The 20,676-nt window shown below is 41.4% G+C and overlaps 1 protein-coding gene across 2 annotated transcripts in view; it reads left to right on the top strand.

Annotated features, from left to right (window-relative positions):
• ASCC3 (activating signal cointegrator 1 complex subunit 3) overlaps positions 1 to 20,676 on the top strand; it is a 472,978-nt gene that overhangs the window by 370,849 nt on the left and 81,453 nt on the right. For both annotated transcript variants that reach the window (XM_038393749.2, XM_043510710.1), the window contains 4 exons: positions 2,284 to 2,421; positions 2,513 to 2,633; positions 14,966 to 15,098; positions 17,868 to 17,993. In XM_038393749.2, the coding sequence (XP_038249677.2) occupies positions 2,284 to 2,421; positions 2,513 to 2,633; positions 14,966 to 15,098; positions 17,868 to 17,993 (518 nt within the window). The remainder of the gene's footprint in view (positions 1 to 2,283; positions 2,422 to 2,512; positions 2,634 to 14,965; positions 15,099 to 17,867; positions 17,994 to 20,676) is intronic.

Here is a 20,676-nt window from a genome sequence, read left to right as displayed (position 1 = left end):
TGGCGGGGGCTCTGGGCAGGGAGTTGGGGTAGGAGGGGTGTGGGGTGTGGCAGGGGGTGGGTAGGGAGTTGGGGTATGGGATGCAGGAGGAGTTCGGGGTGCGGGCTCCGGCCCGGCACCACTTACCTAGAGCTGCTCCGGGGTGGCAGTGGCACGCGCCAGGGCCAGGGCAGACTCACTCCCTGGCCCCGCGCTGCTCTACTCCGCTCCAGGAAGCAACCGGAACCACAACCCTGGGGGTTAAGGGGAGCACACAGCTCCGGGTGCAGCTTGTGCTGCTCCTCCAGGTACCTCCCCCGAAGCTGTCATTGGCCACGGTTCCCCGTTTCCGGCCAATGGGAGCTGCTGGGGGCAGTGCCTGGAAGCAAGAGTAATGCATGGAGCCGTCTTCCCCCACCCCCCACCCCGCCCCCGGGGATGCAGGGGCAAGGTTCTAGCCACCACGGGGTAGGCAGAGGGGCACGCGGGGTGGGGGGGCATGGGGAGCTTGGTGGGCCGCACGAAAGAACCCTGCGGGCCACGTGTTTGAGACCCCTGGTATAGACATTATAATCAGCCAATTTAATCCCTGTTCTTCATGGAAGAAAAAGATGCCCAGATTCTGTATCAACCTGGTATCATAATATAATGTTCATATTAACTAAGAAATAAATGTCATTCGATTAATAAAAGAAAATAAATCAGTCCAAAGCACATAGTTGTCATGAGATAATTGCACTAGAAGCCAAAACTTTAATGATATTTTAGGAAATTTTGGAATCTCTATTACTTCCATCATTTTTAAAGTAACTAACAGTTCAACTAAAACTCCTTTAAAATTATTTGAAATGCATTGCTCTGCTGGCCAAACTAGATTGTCTAAATAGGTCAACTATATCAATATTCTATAAAGTGTATTTTTATTCTCAAACCTTTGTAGAACTTATTTTTTAAAAGTGATGTATTTGCTATCACATTAGGAGGAGTCTGTGGAACTACATTGTATGTGTTTGTTAGATATCCACATCGTTTTATTCGCCTTAACAATATAATAAAGATTAAATCCCAGAAAACAGTTTTCAAAAAAATTAATGTTCTGAGCATCAGAAACAGAACATTTGAAAGGCTTTGCAGCAGTGATTATTAATATAACTAATGGACGGCTGCTATTGTCAAAACTTCACCTCAGTATTTTAAATGATGTAGATTCTTTTATTAATTTTCTCAATATGATGTATATATTCACCAGATCTTGTATTGTATTGTATTGTTTTGCTGGTCCTTTGTTTTGTTTTATTTATTTGTAGAGATAGACACTAACTGGCTGTGTCATTTAGTGTTTACAATTAACAATGTTACAATAATTTGTAGTATAATATTGTTGATGGTACTCACGGTGGCATCAAGAAATCATTGATTCGTGACTAGGTTTAAAAGCCACTGGCTGTAATTGTATTAAAACAACACGAAACAATAAATAGCATTAGCAATAAAATAATGGAACAAATATTAGGGACAAATCAATAAGCATTTTGGACCAGAATGTGAAGCCTTTGCTTATATTGATGAGCTGTTACTCATAGGAGTAATCCTAGTGAAGTAAGTAGGATCATTCATGTATTTAATTAATCAGGTAAGGGGTTCACAATCTAGCCCTAGAGGTTAATGGAATCATGAGAGGTAAGCAGTATGAATTTATATACAATAAATCTGTCCAGAGAAACCTGATCGCTTTTTTTTTTTTGGCTAAAATTGCAAAATCGTTGAATAAAAGAATAGTAGTAGTTGCAGTGTGCTTGGATTTACTGTAGGATTTGATGCTATAAATTACAAAATCTCATTTGAAGTATTAGTTGAATTGGATTGGATAGGAACATACGAACTGGAAACTGACAATTGAAAATGGCTAATATAGCTAAATAAATTGTGTAAATAACAATTTATTGAGTTGAGAGAACATGTTTAAGTGGGTTACTTAGGATCTGAGTTAGACCCAATTTTTTTTCATCATAATTAATGCTCTGAAAGAGGAAGTAAGCAGCACCCCTTAGTATAGGGCTTGAACAGTTGTCTTTCTGATACTGGCACTTAAAATTGAAAACTGTGCCAGTCAGACAGGGCACATACCAGACAGACCAGGATTCTTTCAGCATTCTCTCTGTGAATATAGACAATGCATAGCAAATTGTGGTTGCTGATAGAAAACAGGTAATTTATTAATAACAAGAAAGCTAAAATGTTAAAAACTTCTCAGAAGAATATTTAGTACTATTCTAAATCATGTAACCATCCTCTGTGTTTCAGATGAATGATGTTATAGTGACTGTAAGAGATTCTAATCTGAAGCTGACTCTTGCATTTGGAATAGGCATGCACCATGCTGGCCTACATGAAAGAGACAGAAAAACTGTGGAAGAACTATTTGTGAATTGCAAAATCCAGGTAAATTTGTGTTTTAATAATACAAAAATGAGATTTATATGCAATTTTAAAAGTTGTCTCTTTGTTACATTAATCTTTCTTTCTGTTTTAGGTTCTTATTGCCACAAGCACATTAGCCTGGGGTGTAAATTTTCCAGCTCATTTAGTAATTGTTAAGGGAACAGAATTTTACGATGGAAAAACAAGGCGTTATGTGGATTATCCCATTACAGGTATTCACGTTAATCTTACAGATTCTTAGTTGCTGAAATGCATTTCAAGCATATGCAAATGTGAACTTGAATAATTTATAGTTTTAGGAACTGAACCTTTAAAAATCTATAATAGACACATGTTGGGATAGATTATTCGTTGTGTTTTTGTTGTATAAATGTGACTCATGAGAGAACTTGTTAAAGGTTTTATTCATTTTTCCTTTTGTGGAAACCTTTCTCTTACAAAACTACTGAGTTGGTATCATCCTAAAAGGCCATTTGAAAAAACAAAACAAAACAAAAAAAAAAACCTAAAAGCAAATGACAGTTTTAACACGTACAGTACATTTTAAAGGAACACTGTAAAATCAAATTTGGCCTGCAAATAAATTATATAAAATACGTTTTTATAAAAAAAAGTGTGAAAAGTAAATTGCTTCCATGAGTTTATTTTGTTAATATCCACTTGGGAAAGGTTTTTAAACAACTATGCATTCCTCTGCAGTGTTTGCAGTCAAAACATTGCAGCACTCTTAATGCATGAGAATCTGAAATTCCAATTGACTAATCTTGACTATAAACAAACTAATATAATTTTATTGGCCAAACTCAGTGAAGCTAAAAAGTAAACAAAGGCATAAAAAGTGAAAGCTAAATAAACTGTATTGCAACCATTTTAGAAAACTCCAGAGAAGTAAGACAGGAACAACTTTGAAAAGTTCAGACAAGGGAGAATATTAATTTGAATGGTGCTAAGCTTGGAGAGCCAGGACTAGCTAAAATTATTACAGGTTTCCTAGTCCTTTTGATCTGTTATACTAAAAAAAGATTTTAAACTATCTGAAGCTTGACCTGAAAAATGTATTCCTAGGAATAATCTAAATGTTATTTGTAACATGGGTAGAGATTCGCAAAAAGAAAAGGAGTACTTGTGGCACCTTAGAGACTAACAAATTTATTAGAGCATAAGCTTTCGTGAGCTACAGCTCACTTCATCGGATGCATTTGGTGGAAAAAACAGAGGGGAGATTTATATACACACACACAGAGAACATGAAACAATGGGTTTATCATACACACTGTAAGGAGAGTGATCACTTAAGATAAGCCATCACCAACAGCAGGGGGGGGAAGGAGGAAAACCTTTCATGGTGACAAGCAGGTAGGCTAATTCCAGCAGTTAACAAGAATATCAGAGGAACAGTGGGGGGTGGGGTGGGAGGGAGAAATACCATGGGGAAATAGTTTTACTTTGTGTAATGACTCATCCATTCCCAGTCTCTATTCAAGCCTAAGTTATTTGTATCCAGTTTGCAAATTAATTCCAATTCAGCAGTCTCTCGTTGGAGTCTGTTTTTGAAGCTTTTTTGTTGAAGTATAGCCACTCTTAGGTCTGTGATCGAGTGACCAGAGAGATTGAAGTGTTCTCCAACTGGTTTTTGAATGTTATAATTCTTGACGTCTGATTTGTGTCCATTCATTCTTTTACGTAGAGACTGTCCAGTTTGGCCAATGTACATGGCAGAGGGGCATTGCTGGCACATGATGGCATATATCACATTGGTAGATGCGCAGGTGAACGAGCCTCTGATAGTGTGGCTGATGTGATTAGGCCCTATGATGGTATCCCCTGAATAGATATGTGGACAGAGTTGGCAACGGGCTTTGTTGCAAGGATAGGTTCCTGGGTTAGTGGTTCTGTTGTGTGGTGTGTGGTTGCTGGTGAGTATTTGCTTCAGATTGGGGGGCTGTCTGTAAGCAAGGACTGGTCTGTCTCCCAAGATCTGAGAGAGCGATGGCTCGTCCTTCAGGATAGGTTGTAGATACTTGATGATGCGTTGGAGGGGTTTTAGTTGGGGGCTGAAGGTGATGGCTAGTGGCGTTCTGTTGTTTTCTTTGTTGGGCCTGTCCTGTAGTAGGTGACTTCTGGGTACTCTTCTGGCTCTGTCAATCTGTTTCTTCACTTCAGCAGGTGGGTACTGTAGTTGTAGGAATGCATGATAGAGATCTTGTAGGTGTTTGTCTCTGTCTGAGGGGTTGGAGCAAATGCGGTTATATCGTAGCGCTTGGCTGTAGACAATGGATCGAGTGGTATGATCTGGATGAAAGCTAGAGGCATGTAGGTAGGAATAGCGGTCAGTAGGTTTCCGATATAGGGTGGTGTTTATGTGACCATCGCTTATTAGCACCGTAGTGTCCAGGAAGTGGATCTCTTGTGTGGACTGGTCCAGGCTGAGGTTGATGGTGGGATGGAAATTGTTGAAATCATGGTGGAATTCCTCAAGAGCTTCTTTTCCATGGGTCCAGATGATGAAGATGTCATCAATGTAGCGCAAGTAGAGTAGGGGCATTAGGGAACGAGAGCTGAGGAAGCGTTGTTCTAAGTCAGCCATAAAAATGTTGGCATACTGTGGGGCCATGCGGGTACCCATCGCAGTGCCGCTGATTTGAAGGTATACATTGTCACCAAATGTGAAATAGTTATGGGTCAGGACAAAGTCACAAAGTTCTGCCACCAGGTTAGCCATGACAGTATCGGGGATACTGTTCCTGACGGCTTGTAGTCCATCTTTGTGTGGAATGTTGGTGTAGAGGGCTTCTACATCCATAGTGGCTAGGATGGTGTTTTTAGGAAGATCACCAATGGACTGTAGTTTCCTCAGGAAATCGGTGGTGTCTCGAAGATAGCTGGGAGTGCTGGTAACGAAGGGCCTGAGGAGGGAGTCTACATAGCCAGACAATCCTGCTGTCAGGGTGCCAATGCCTGAGATGATGGGGCGTCCAGGATTTCCAGGTTTATGGATCTTGGGTAGCAGATAGAATACCCCAGGTCCTGGCTCCAAGGGTGTATCTGTGCGGATTTGTTCTTGTGCTTTTTCAGGGAGTTTCTTGAGCAAATGCTGTAGTTTCTTTTGGTAACTCTCAGTGGGATCAGAGGGTAATGGCTTGTAGAAAGTGGTGTTGGAGAGCTGCCTAGTAGCCTCTGACCAACATATTAACCCACAGAGACCTTCCTGCCAACACTACAAAAAGAAGGATTCTAGGTGGACTCCTCCTGAAGGTCGAAACAGCAGCCTGGATTTCTACATAGACTGCTTCCGCCGACGTGCACGAGCTGAAATTGTGGAAAAGCAGCATCGCTTACCCCATAACCTCAGCCATGCAGAACACAGTGCCATCCACAGCCTCAGAAACAACTCTGACATCATAATCAAAAAGGCTGACAAAGGAGGTGCTGTCGTCATCATGAATAGGTCAGAGTATGAACAAGAGGCTACTAGGCAGCTCTCCAACACCACTTTCTACAAGCCATTACCCTCTGATCCCACTGAGAGTTACCAAAAGAAACTACAGCATTTGCTCAAGAAACTCCCTGAAAAAGCACAAGAACAAATCCGCACAGACACACCCCTGGAGCCAGGACCTGGGGTATTCTATCTGCTACCCAAGATCCATAAACCTGGAAATCCTGGACGCCCCATCATCTCAGGCATTGGCACCCTGACAGCAGGATTGTCTGGCTATGTAGACTCCCTCCTCAGGCCCTTCGTTACCAGCACTCCCAGCTATCTTCGAGACACCACCGATTTCCTGAGGAAACTACAGTCCATTGGTGATCTTCCTAAAAACACCATCCTAGCCACTATGGATGTAGAAGCCCTCTACACCAACATTCCACACAAAGATGGACTACAAGCCGTCAGGAACAGTATCCCCGATACTGTCACGGCTAACCTGGTGGCAGAACTTTGTGACTTTGTCCTGACCCATAACTATTTCACATTTGGTGACAATGTATACCTTCAAATCAGCGGCACTGCGATGGGTACCCGCATGGCCTCACAGTATGCCAACATTTTTATGGCTGACTTAGAACAACGCTTCCTCAGCTCTCGTTCCCTAATGCCCCTACTCTACTTGCGCTACATTGATGACATCTTCATCATCTGGACCCATGGAAAAGAAGCTCTTGAGGAATTCCACCATGATTTCAACAATTTCCATCCCACCATCAACCTCAGCCTGGACCAGTCCACACAAGAGATCCACTTCCTGGACACTACGGTGCTAATAAGCGATGGTCACATAAACACCACCCTATATCGGAAACCTACTGACCGCTATTCCTACCTACATGCCTCTAGCTTTCATCCAGATCATACCACTCGATCCATTGTCTACAGCCAAGCGCTACGATATAACCGCATTTGCTCCAACCCCTCAGACAGAGACAAACACCTACAAGATCTCTATCATGCATTCCTACAACTACAGTACCCACCTGCTGAAGTGAAGAAACAGATTGACAGAGCCAGAAGAGTACCCAGAAGTCACCTACTACAGGACAGGCCCAACAAAGAAAACAACAGAACGCCACTAGCCATCACCTTCAGCCCCCAACTAAAACCCCTCCAATGCATCATCAGGTATCTACAACCTATCCTGAAGGACGAGCCATCGCTCTCTCAGATCTTGGGAGACAGACCAGTCCTTGCTTACAGACAGCCCCCCAATCTGAAGCAAATACTCACCAGCAACCACACACCACACAACAGAACCACTAACCCAGGAACCTTGCAACAAAGCCCATTGCCAACTGTGTCCACATATCTATTCAGGGAACACCATCATAGGGCCTAATCACATCAGCCACACTATCAGAGGCTCCTTCACCTGCGCATCTACCAATGTGATATATGCCATCATGTGCCAGCAATGCCCCTCTGCCATGTACATTGGCCAAACTGGACAGTCTCTACGTAAAAGAATGAATGGACACAAATCAGACGTCAAGAATTATAACATTCAAAAACCAGTTGGAGAACACTTCAATCTCTCTGGTCACTCGATCACAGACCTAAGAGTGGCTATACTTCAACAAAAAAGCTTCAAAAACAGACTCCAACGAGAGACTGCTGAATTGGAATTAATTTGCAAACTGGATACAATTAACTTAGGCTTGAATAGAGACTGGGAATGGATGAGTCATTACACAAAGTAAAACTATTTCCCCATGGTATTTCTCCCTCCCACCCCACCCCCCACTGTTCCTCTGATATTCTTGTTAACTGCTGGAATTAGCCTACCTGCTTGTCACCATGAAAGGTTTTCCTCCTTCCCCCCCCTGCTGTTGGTGATGGCTTATCTTAAGTGATCACTCTCCTTACAGTGTGTATGATAAACCCATTGTTTCATGTTCTCTGTGTGTGTGTATATAAATCTCTCCTCTGTTTTTTCCACCAAATGCATCCGATGAAGTGAGCTGTAGCTCACGAAAGCTTATGCTCTAATAAATTTGTTAGTCTCTAAGGTGCCACAAGTACTCCTTTTCTTTTTGCGAATACAGACTAACACGGCTGCTACTCTGAAATAGGTAGAGATTGAGTTCTTTTAATCAAGCAGTGTCCCCTTTGATAGAAGACAGTTGGAACTCAATACATTATAGAGGATGCCCATCCAACTAGTCCATTGTAGAGCTTAATTTAGTGTTAATGCTCTACACTCTTATGCAGGAAACTTTGGATCAATTTCCAGGCCAAGTCTCTTGCTTCTGAGTTCTGGCATGACCTGGGAGTATAGCTATAGCAGCATGCTTAACATTTTTGAGAGTCCTTTGTATCATTCTTTGGCTGCTCTAACAAAAGTACTAACAGTCTCCGGATAAGGACATATCTAACCCTCCTCAGCTGTAAGAATAGTGATACCTCTCTTTAATACTAGTTGTGAAGAATGAGCAAGAAAGAACCCAATTTGTCTTTCAGCTCCCTAGCTGAGTCTGAAGGACTGGAAGTTAGAAAACCCTTTTTTTTTACAGTAAATAAATAAATTGAACAAAATCATTATGGAATCAGTGAGACACAATAAACACAGAGCCCCATTATGCTTTTTTTTATAGACTTGCCTTTCACAGTATAGCTGCACACTTAAGTTTATTGTGAGTGGATTCTCGAATAGGCTTTGGGTATTTTGATTCTTGAATGAGCTTTCAAGGGAAATGCCACATTCTGTACCAGTAGCATTTTCCCCCTTTTTTTGTAGATTTAATTTTCCTGTCTGTAATTTCACAGAAAATTATGGTATGGGAAAAGGCTAGTTTTAAAAAGATCTAATAATGCTTTCACATGGTCTGGTTTGAAAAGGTATTTTTTGTTGCTGTTTTAACTTTCTGTAAAATAGTGTTCAGGATATTTGAGAGTTGTGGGGAAAAGGGATTGATGAGCAGTTTGATGAGCAGTGTGTTCTTTTTGCACTTAACACAAATTATCATATGTCCCTGGTCTTGTCTGCAATAGAGGGTTTGTCTACACTGCAAAGAAGAGCCTGCATCACCAAGTCTCAGAGCCCAGGTTAATTGACTCGGGCTCACGGGACTTGGGCTGCAGGGCTAAAAATAACAGTGTAGATGTTTGGGATCGGATTGGAGCCTGGAGTCTAAGAACCTCCTCCCTTGCTGGGTTTCAGAGCATGGGCTCCCACCCAAGCCTCAACGTCTGCACTACTATTTTTAGCCCTGTGAGCCCAAGTTGATTGTTCTTTGCTTTGAGACTTGGCGCAGTGGGTTTTTTCTTTTCATTGTAGACATATCCACAGAGCCTTTGCTGGCATAGCTTTGCCAGCAGAGCCCCCTAAAGAGATGGAGCATATTCTATCAGAAGGAGGTTTTTTCTACCAGCATAGCAACACCACGTCCATCAGTGACATTAGTTATGCTGACAAAAGCACTCTTATGTCTGCATAGTTGCATCTACACCAGCAGCTATGTCAGCTGAGTCCACACTCCTAGCCAGCTGCTATAGTTACGCCAGCAAAACTTTGTAATGTAGACCAACCCCCGTCTCACTTTCAGTTCTGCCCTTAGGATTGCCTGTTTAACTTCTGTTTAAAATCTCATAGGAGCATGGCACAAATTCAGATGTGGTATAAACTGATTCATCTCCATTAAAGTTACCTGCCTGTTCTAGGACTTAATTTGTTGCCTAGTGTACAATTCAGAATGAGGTCCCTCAGTTTTACTTACTCATAGGCCCATAGTTTGAAAATAATAGCAGTGCCTAAATTCACATCTGAATTTAAGCATGGTTGGAAAGAGTACAAATCAGAGGTTTTGAGGTGGGCAATCTCTGATACAAGACGTTCACTCAGCCAGTTGGATTGCTTTTGACATTTCAATAGTTTAATCCAGTAGTTAAGAACAGTCCAGGCAGTGTATAGTCAGTAAAGAAAATGTTGGGTTTGGCTAGCTCTCCAGTGGATATTGGCAAAAATCATTTCCTGACGCCTTTTGGTAAATTTCATGTGCATTATCGTACACTATTTTAATGCACTATCAAATAGCAGGAAATATTTCATCATTCTCCCTTGTAGGCATCTATTCATAAATACCATTTGGGGATCCATTTATTTTTATAGTTGAACATCAGTCTTAATTTAACAATGAACAAACTGCATAAAGATTGTTGTTGTTGTTTATATAGCTCATAAAGACTACAGAACAGAAAATATAAAAAAGGTAAACAGTAATTCATGTTTCAAAATTATTTTCTGGTTTCATTTATATTACTCATATTGAGATAAAAGCTAGAGGCCCCAAACAAAGCTCAGGGCTCTATTGGATGTGATGTAATACAACTCAATAAAATAAAATCAGTGCTTGCTCTTGAGAACTCACAATCTTAGCTAGTACAGAGACGCAAACAAATGGATAAACAAACATACAGAATGGGATGGGGTAGGGGACAAGGTAACAATAAAGACAGGTGTGTTTGTATAATTTGGTAACCTTAGTGCTCGTAGCAGTCACAACTGGTCACCAGCCCAACCTGTATCCATCAATGTGTTTTATAGACATCGCAATAGAAGTGGATTTTAAGGACGGATTTGAGTCTTTTCATTTGAATGTTACTTTACCTGCTTGAATTCTTATCATAGGGGGAGCTAGTTGTGACCCCTATAGTTAGGTTGTCTAATACTTTCCAGTATGAAGGATTCTTGTGACCTTTTCTTTAAGAAACAGCAACATCCCTATTGTTTTCAGTTCTTTGATAGTCCACAGGGAGAAACGCCTCAGATGATAGAAGATGCCTTTTCTTCTCTTGTGAAATTCCATTCAGATCTAGAAAAAAGAAAAGGAGTAATTGTGGCACCTTAGAGACTAACAAATTTATTAGAGCATAAGCTTTCGTGAGCTACAGCTCACTTCTCTTTTTGCGAATACAGACTAACACGGCTGCTACTCTGAAACCTGTCATCATTCAGATCTAGCTGAGTTCTAAAGTGTTAAAAATCACAATGTCCCTTCTCTCACTACCTAGCCCCAACCTAGCATATGCCCCCAGTGTTCTATTTCCCGGCATGGGGTCAGATATTCCTCCAACTTCCAGGATGAGGACACAGAGAGAGTGAGCATTGAACTGGGCTCCCCTGTAAGACCCAGGGATCCACTGTCACAGTGCCCCCCCCACACACACACCTTTGGACGTGGAGCAAGAGCACCCTCCACTCCTGGGGAGATGGGGGAAGCAACAGAGAGAACAAAATCAGACTCTCTTCCATAATGTCCCCCACCATGCCTAGGATTTTGCCCCAGCACCCCATCTATTCTGTTGGGACCCCACAAGAGGCAGGAGCTACCACCTCCTGGCAGGGAAGACACAGCTCTACCCAAGTACTTATCTGACTCTATACGTTATCATATTATCATAGAGCTTCACAATCTTTAATGTGTTTATCCATACAACACTGTCACACCCCTATGGCCCCACCTCAGGGGGTTCCCTGGAAAGGCAAATCAGCCCTGTATGTTGCTAACGCTGTTGTAGGCATTGCAAAGTATTCTGGGAAGGGTTAAAGGTGTGAGTGTGGGTGAAAAGTTCCTTTGCAGGTTGTAAAAGGCCGAAGAGGGAGGGAAAGAAAGCAAAGAACAGGTTAACTCGACACCTCAGCTAGCGCCATCTGAAGATAAGACGCTGGCCCCGGTCCAAGGTCATGGACTTGACAAGAAGTCAGCAGCTACATTCACATCTTACCCAACCCCCCCGCCAGCCGTAAAAAGAGTAGAACTAAGCGGAGCAGGACTGTAAAAATTACAGTAAAAATAAATAAAACGACAAAGGCCAATGGGAGGGAAAACAAAGTCTCTGGAGCTGGTGTGTTTTGGGAAAGCCGAGGAGGCCACAATGAGCCGGTTTTGGACTGGTACAAAGAGCACCAAAAACAGAAGCCACCAAACAAGAACACCCCTGAGAGAACCCAGAACTTAAAAACCCTCCCGAGAACCACAACAAGTTGTAAATCAACAGCGGACCCTAAACATCCTGTGTGCACAGGACAAAAGCTCCTGTCCACCCCTCCCCCTCTTCTTATTATGTTACACCCAGGCTTGACCAGCCTTGGATAGTGCGGGTGTGAGTATGAAAGTGGGTTAGGATTTGGGCCACTAACGCTTTTTTCCTTCCTCTAACTGACACCCTTCCACCCGCCCAGCACTCTTCCGCCACCCAGCATTCTGTTGTTTTATTATTTTATCAATAAAGCTTTAAAACTCAGTTACATGGTGTGCTCCATCATCTCCTCCCTAAAAATCCTGCAGCCTCAACCAAATCACCCGACGCCCCAGGCAGATTGGTAACATAAATCTGTCACAACACCCCTGTGAGGTTGTGAAGTGCTTTTATCTCTGTCTTACAGATGGGTAACTGAGGCACAGAGAAGCTAAGTGACTTGGCCCAGGTATCAGAGAGAGTCTGCAGCAGAGCAGGGAATTAAACCTAGATGTCCACTTAGGATGGAAGAATCCAATGCACCGCTACAGACTAGGGACCGAATGGCTCGGCAGCAGTTCTGCGGAAAAGGACCTAGGGGTGACAGTGGACGAGAAGCTGGATATGAGTCAGCAGTGTGCCCTTGTTGCCAAGAAGGCCAATGGCATTTTGGGATGTATAAGTAGGGGCATAGCGAGCAGATCGAGGGACGTGATCGTTCCCCTCTATTCGACACTGGTGAGGCCTCATCTGGAGTACTGTGTCCAGTTTTGGGCCCCACACTACACGAAGGATGTGGATAAATTGGAAAGAGTACAGCGAAGGGCAACAAAAATGATTAGGGGTCTAGAGCACATGACTTATGAGGAGAGGCTGAGGGAGCTGGGATTGTTTAGTCTGCAGAAGAGAAGAATGAGGGGGGATTTGATAGCTGCTTTCAACTACCTGAAAGGGGGTTTCAAAGAGGATGGCTCTAGACTGTTCTCAATGGTAGCAGATGACAGAACGAGGAGTAATGGTCTCAAGTTGCAATGGGGGAGGTTTAGATTGGATATTAGGAAAAACTTTTTCACTAAGAGGGTGGTGAAACACTGGAATGCGTTACCTAGGGAGGTGGTAGAATCTCCTTCCTTAGAGGTTTTTAAGGTCAGGCTTGACAAAGCCCTGGCTAGGATGATTTAACTGGGACTTGGTCCTGCTTTGAGCAGGGGGTTGGACTAGATGACCTTCTGGGGTCCCTTCCAACCCTGATATTCTATGATTCTATGATTCTATGTCCCAAGGCCCAGGCTAGCACCCTAGCCACTGACCATCCTTCTTCACTATGTGTGGGAGGCTCCTCTGAGCACCCTTTAGACCAGTATGTGGCACCATTCCCCTATTCTGGCATGCTAATGTAGCTAGTTCTGAAGCTCAAATGATAGAAGTCTGTAGTTGTTCCCACAACTCTGGGAAATTACATTAAAAAATGTTAACATCGATTTCATAGAATATCAGGGTTGGAAGGGACCTCAGGAGGTCATCTAGTCCAACCCCCTGCTCAAAGTAGGGTCAATCCCATAACTAAATCCTCCCAGCCAGGGCTTTGTCAAGCCTGACCTTAAAAACCTCTAAGGAAGGAGAATCCACCACCTCCCTAGGTAACCCATTCCAGTGCTTCACCATCCTCCTAGTGAAAAAGTTTTTCCTAATACCCAATCTAAACCTCCTCCACTGCAACTTGAGACTATTACTCCTTGTTCTGTCATCTGGTACCACTGAGAACATTCTAGATCCATCCTCTCTGGAACCCCCCTTCAGGTAGTTGAAAGCAAAGCAGCTATCAAATCCCCCCCTCATTCTTCTCTTCTGCAGACCAATTAATCCCAGTTCCCTGAGCCTCTCCTCATAAGTCATGTGCTCCAACCCCCTAATCATTTTTGTTGCCCTCCACTGGACTCTTTCCAATTTTTCCACATCCTTCTTGTCACGTGGGACCCAAAACTGGACACAGTACTCCAGATGAGGCCTCACCAATGTCGAATAGAGGGGAACGATCACGTCCCTCGATCTGCTGGCAATGCCCCTACTTATACAGTCCAAAATGCCATTAGCCATCTTGGCAACAAGGGCACACTGTTGACTCGTATCCAACTTCTCGTCCACTGTAAACCCTAGGTCCTTTTCTGCAGAACTGCTGCCTACCCGCTCGGTCCCTAGTCTGCAGCGGTGCATGGGATTCTTCCATCCTAAATGCAGGACTCTGCACTTGTGCTTGTTGAACCTCCTCAGATTTCTTTTGGCCCAGTCCTCTAATTTGTCTAGGTCCCTCTGTATCCTATCCCTATCCTACAGCATATATACCACTCCTCCCAGTTTGGTGTCCTCTGCAAACTTGCTGAGGGTGCAATCCATGCCATCCTCCAGATCATTAATGAAGATATTGAACAAAACTGGCCCCAGGACCGACCCTTGGGCACTCCGCTTGATACCAGCTGCCAGCTAAACATGGTGCCATTGATCACTGCGCGTTGAGCCCAACAATGTAGCCAGGTTTCTATCCATCTTATAGTCCATTCATCCAGCCCATACATTTTTAACTTGCTGGCAAGAATACTGTGGGATCATTTGCAAAGTCAAACACTGGAAAATTAGGAGCTGCTAAATCTATGGATGCCTGTGAGTCCTTAATTGAGCCCTCTTGTGCAAATTCATTATGGTCTTTAATTACATAAACGCATATTTTTCCCCCAGGACCCCTACCTCAGTCAATGCACAGGTTGGATACACAAGCAGGCCAAATTACTATTGCACAGGCACCGTAAATTTGCATTTTCTAACTTTGAAGTGCTTGTCTTTGCAACCCAAATAACATTCTTTACCATAGATTTTCATGTGTAATTATTATTTGTATTTGAGGCCCCATTGTGGTTGGTGCAGTGCTAACACTTAGGAACATAGTCCCTGCCACAAAGAATTTTCAATATGATTTAAACAAGATTTAGCCAGTTGGAGTAACAAACAAGGGTGGGTAAATGAGATTATAGAGAAACAATATATCCTATACTGTAAATTATATTGAAATAAATGCATTTATTATCTGTTTTGTAGATGTACTTCAGATGATGGGACGTGCTGGTAGACCACAGTTTGATGACCAAGGCAAAGCTGTTATTTTAGTCCATGATATTAAGAAAGACTTCTACAAAAAGTTTCTTTATGAACCTTTTCCAGTAGAATCAAGGTGAAGTTTGACAGGGAAAAAAAACAGATAAAAGTGCATACAGCAAATGTGAAGTAGATGAAAGTGAAATGAGACATAGATGCATCAAAATGTTGGGACCTCTAAAGACAGTAATCCTTCAAAGTGTTTAGTGCATCCCTCGATCAACGTTACTCTGCTTCTGGGTGCTTTCTCAGATGAGGGAGAGGCTGTTTGAAAGAGAATATAGAATAATAATTTATGCTCTCGACAACTCCAATGGAAAATATGGTCACAAAAGTGTTTAGTAGGAAGAAAAAAAATCAGATAAAGCTTAATACTTTTACCATGGCATTTTCTTACCATTCTAGACCTGTTAAAAGATAGAGACATCAAGGTCAAAGGGAAAGGTATCTTGTAAACAATTGCTAATACTTATTTCAAAGTGGGAGCTGCAAGATTTTTGAAAAATAGGAAAACACAGCAATATTTCGGATTCTCTCCAAAACTCACTAGTTAATCCATGATCTATCATTTGTTATTCAATTCAATGTAAGTAAATATAATGGTAGCTATGATAATCCCCTCTATCATAGACAATCATGTACCCTTTTTTCTTAAGGAACAGCTAGGGTTTATAAACCTTTAATCAATCAAATATTACCCTAAGATGTGCTTTGTTTCAAATACTTATGCTCAGTGTTTGGTACCCTAGAAAAAATGCATAGAAAAGTATATCAGTAGAAACAAAAAGAAATGGAAGAAAATCTTCAGTATGATGTAATTCTAGACAAAAAACAGGGTATTAAAATGCAAATTTCTTACCGAGACCATATGATTTTGGCAATAAATGAGGAAGCCTTTCTGTGTGATTCCTAAGTAGTATCTCTAAAAATAGAAACATTCTCTTAATCAAATACACAAATGATGATCCTAATTTTTTCATTGAAATATTATAAATGTTCTTTGTGATGCTATTTAATATAAACAGATAATATGCTGATAAATTTCCAGACAGAGACTTAGATGTTGACCTTAATCTTATAAATCTCTGATTAGTTGAGACACATCTTGGTCACTGGTTATGATCATCAAAGGCTTTTGAGTAGGAGGCTCTCTGGTTTAAAAGAGAGGTTGCCATTGGCATGGTATTGTTTTTTTCCTGAAGCTTCCTTAGCTTTGGAACTCCTTCCCTCCTTCTCTATACCAAAAACCAGATTTATTAACCTTATATGTTGTTCCCTTTTGGTTGCATTTACTGTTTCATTTTCAATAAACATTTTAAAAATAAATTGATATTTCCATGTCACGATTACAGGAATAGCTGCACTTCTGTCCCCTGTCTGGTCTCTCTGAGCACTCCTCCTCAGGTGTCAGGCCTCATGTCTTTACCTCTCCCAAGGTGGAATTGCAAGCCAGCTTTCCCTATCTTAGATCGGGCCTTTTCCTTCAATACTCCATAGGAGTCTACGCTGCATTGTAAACCTGGGTCTGTTGAATTCCAGAGTGTGGACTTGGTGTTCCCAAGCCCATGATTGAGTATCCGTACGGCACTGTACACTTGAATTTACAGTTGCCTGGACCTGGGTTTCACAGTTGTGCTAACATGTCCATATAGCACTATGCAGACCTTCTGACTTGGGGCTGCAGCTTGACTTGCATCCACATGCAAAATAACAGGGCTTAAGCCCAAGTGGCAGCAGGACTCTGGCTCTGATCCATCTCCTTAGCAGAGTTCTAGGATCTGGTCCTGAGTTCCTGCTGACCTAATTCAGACTGATCTTTGTGTGTGTACAGAAGGGGGACTTGGGCTCAACCGGAGTGAGAGCTCGGGCTTAGTGTGCAGTGTAAACATACCCAGTGTTTCAACCATGTTTATCCAGCAGGTCCAACTGAGTTCAGACATCTGTGGTTCTTCTTTTGGGAGTCTATAGTCAGTGATGTACAGTTACAAAACAGCCTTTATAAAACCAAAGTATTGTTTATTTTAAGAGTAGGAACAAAATATTTAGAGGAAAAGAATTTTAAAGCAATAAACAGATTACAAACATCTATCTCACCTAGAGGTTTATTATCCCCCGATGGTAATCTAGGCAGGCCTAACTTCTTCAGACCCCGGAACCAGGTGCCTGTGTTTCTGGCTGGCTACCCCAAACAACTCCTCCCTCGCTTAAGAGAGAGAGAGATCCTTTTTAAACTGTCAACATTCTTTTCTTCTGCTGCATTCCTGGGCTTTACCCCTTCCAGCCAAAACTAGTTTTGCAGTTTGGCTCCAGAGAAAGTAAAATCTTCAAACCATAAAATTTGGGCATTGTCTCTTAACAATCCTCAAGTGTTTGCTTCAGGGATTGCTTATCTTGAGCCATTATTTCCATGCATGCTTGGGTTTTCTTACTGCCCACTATTAAACTAAACCAATATATTCATACAGTAAACATCCCAACAACAAGGTAAACATGCAGTATCCCTAAATTATTCCAGATGGCTACAATTCCATCCCATTCCAAACATGTCCAAAGAGTACTGTGTTTTGGATTTAATTGTCAACTAATTGAGTTACAACCCTTAAGCATGAACAAGTTGCATCCCATTCACATGAGATGGTTGCTCTAACCTGTAATGATGATTGTGACATTACAAGAACATTTCCCACCCACCCCATGGGAAAAAAATATTTTTAGATTAAAAATGTTAAACTCTTTTTAAAAAGGTATTTTTGCTTTTTATAGATAAGGGCTGTGTGTGTTGGTTATGTACAACTCCACAAAATAGAATTTTTGTAAAGTTAACTTTTTCCATTATGTCTTTTAGTTTGTTGGAAGTGCTCTCTGATCACTTGAATGCTGAAATTGCTGCTGGAACTATTACTTCCAAGCAGGATGCGATGGATTACATCACCTGGACTTACTTCTTCCGTCGTCTTATCATGAACCCTAGGTGAGTGTAAAATGAAAAAGTAATGTAACTGGGTTCCCATTGTTTATAATTAGAGTCCAGAATACTCGGCATGTCTGACAATCAGGCTAATACAGACTCAGTCCTAGGAAGGAAAAGCACATGCAAATGGTTCACAACATTTCTCTAAATATGAAAACATCTGTTGGTAGATAACTTAGACTTTACGTTTCATTAACAATTAAAAAGTCATATTATTAAGAGGGCCTAATCAAAATTGCTAACTCAGTGTCCCTAAATTAAAAGCCCAGATGGTCAAATTGCTTTATATATTTCTCTTTAGTGTTTTAATATTGTTTTTTAGTGATCTCAGTGACATGTTATGCACAGATTCCTATAGGCAATCTATCACCAGCTGATTTTCTTAGTCATTGATGGAATAGCTATCACTGTTTCTATGTGATGTTTACCTTCTTTAGAGGAGATTGGGAAAGATGTAATTGACCATTATTGTCATCTTTCCTTGCTCTAGCTGATATGCAATCTATTGTGAGTTGTTCTAACATGTATCTCCACCTTTGCTTCAACACTGTTTTGAGTATAATATGTTCACCAACCAAAATATTGTAGAGAACAAAGGATTAGTTCTTATACTATTGCCATTTCATAAATACCATCTGACATACGAGGGATCATAATACTCGTGGAACCACATAACAAACTCCATAGCACTTGGCAGCATTTTTAATTTGAGTTCCTTATAAGCAGTTGGGACTGCTATGTTCAAAGTAGAAATAGTCAAATAACAAGTTGCCTTACCTCCAAGTTTAGTTCTTTATTAGTTCTATATTCTCCATCTAGGCCTTCACCCTGAATCTTTCTTAAGCAACCTTCGCAAGTGAATTTTGAAAATGGAAAATACAGAAAGTCTTTTCTCGTATGAGTTTGTTTTTGTACTTATTAAGGTTACTGAGATAAACCAGGTTGTGGATTTGCACTCACAAATGCTAATTCGGTGTAGTGAGTAATCATAGGAGAACTTTATAAAGAAATGAATTCTAATACTGGATTTTGATGTTTAAATGATTTAATTAGTGGATCTAATTTGGCAAGTTTTCTATCCAGCAGTATCAAGCTCCAACATAAGTCTCCTTTATAGAGAGGTTTCTTGGATACAAAATAGATTACATAGGTAGATATAGATATAATACAGTTATTATTTGACTAATGTGTAAACTGTCTAGATTATACAAAACATTCCTTACCTGAGGTCAACAGTTACTGATACGCCTTACTTCTGAAGCATTTCTCTAATGATGGGACATAATATGAAAACTTACATTTCACGTTATAACTCAACTTTAATTTTTAAGGACAAATTGCTGCTTTGAGCCAGAATCCCTGAATAATCTTGGCCAGGAGAGTAGCACATGTGATAAATGGAATGCAGAGTATTCTCAACAGGTGCTGAGGGAGAAGGGCCAAATCTGACTTGGAGTTCTCTGTGCATAGTGGTGGTGTGGGTGGGGGACAGTCAAGTGGATGCAGAAGTGGAAGGGATAGGGATACTTACAGAATGGCTTTGTGTGGGAGATTAGGATCAGATTGTATTGGGAACACAGAATGATGTGGAGATGTGAGGCAGATAGTCCAGAGTCTTAACAGGGTAGATTCACTGAGCTGGTGGGGGCCACTTCAGAGTGGAATCTGGTAGGCATTACTAATGTGGATGAGGGAACAGCAGACTAGACTGAAAGGCAATTATGAAACAGGAGTCCTGCATCAGTTTGTGATAGTGCTACACATGGAACACTACAGATGCAAGTTGAAGCTCTCCACAGCCTGCTCTTATTTCCTCCCTCCTCCACCTGCATTTATGCACACAGTGTTCTTTCTAGATTCAGAGAGGCCTCAAAGCAGTGGCAGGGCAGGGCTAGGGTGTTTGATTTTGTGCAATTAGAAAGTTAGCAGCCCTAGTCAGGCCTGGTCAGTATTTCTTTGAGAAGCACCTAAGGAAAACTCAGGTGCTTCAGGAGGAGGACTCCAGATTCATTCAAAACCACGCTTTTCCTTCTAAGCTAATTCACAGTATAGTAATGGAGAGTACTGTGCCAGAGAGAAGCTTCATTTTTTGAATGACATAAAACCAAGGTCCTAAGCACTTGTGGTCTTTAAGGATCTCATGTCACTTTTCACACTAGTAGAAATGTTCTGGCTATACTCCAGTTTTGATGCTTACAGTTTGTCCAGAGGATCTGAATTCCCCCTGCAGTTTCAGTTGGCGATCTTCTTCTTCATTTCTGGCCCTAAGCTGTTTTGTAGCCTTCCTCTCCACTGTGAAACAGCTAATGCTTTTCATCCAACAGGTGTTTGCATGGTGATGAGTGAAGTAATTCCTGCATGCGTGATTTGTAGAGTGCTTTGGGATTCTTTGGGATGAAAGGCATTCTATAAATGCACAGTGATGTCATGTTTCCAAATGAACAGGCTTAGATCGTATGTAATAGACTTAAATTCTCATTTATTTTATTGCCTATTATGTGCTACTGCTGTGTAAACAAATTTAGAATCCATCAAACTACACCTGCGAAGTCCAATAATAAATCGTCATTAGTCTTATTGAAAACTCATGACTATTTAAACCATATTAATTTGATTTTTACCTTTTCAGAGAGAAAAATTAAGATCAAAACACATTTTCATTTTAAGTATCCAGGTATCTGAT

This window comes from Dermochelys coriacea, chromosome 3 (genome assembly GCF_009764565.3).
Source record: "Dermochelys coriacea isolate rDerCor1 chromosome 3, rDerCor1.pri.v4, whole genome shotgun sequence".
NCBI lineage: Eukaryota > Metazoa > Chordata > Testudines > Dermochelyidae > Dermochelys > Dermochelys coriacea.
The sequence above is the reverse complement of the archived record's forward strand: the minus strand, read 5'-3'. Positions and strand labels throughout refer to the sequence as shown.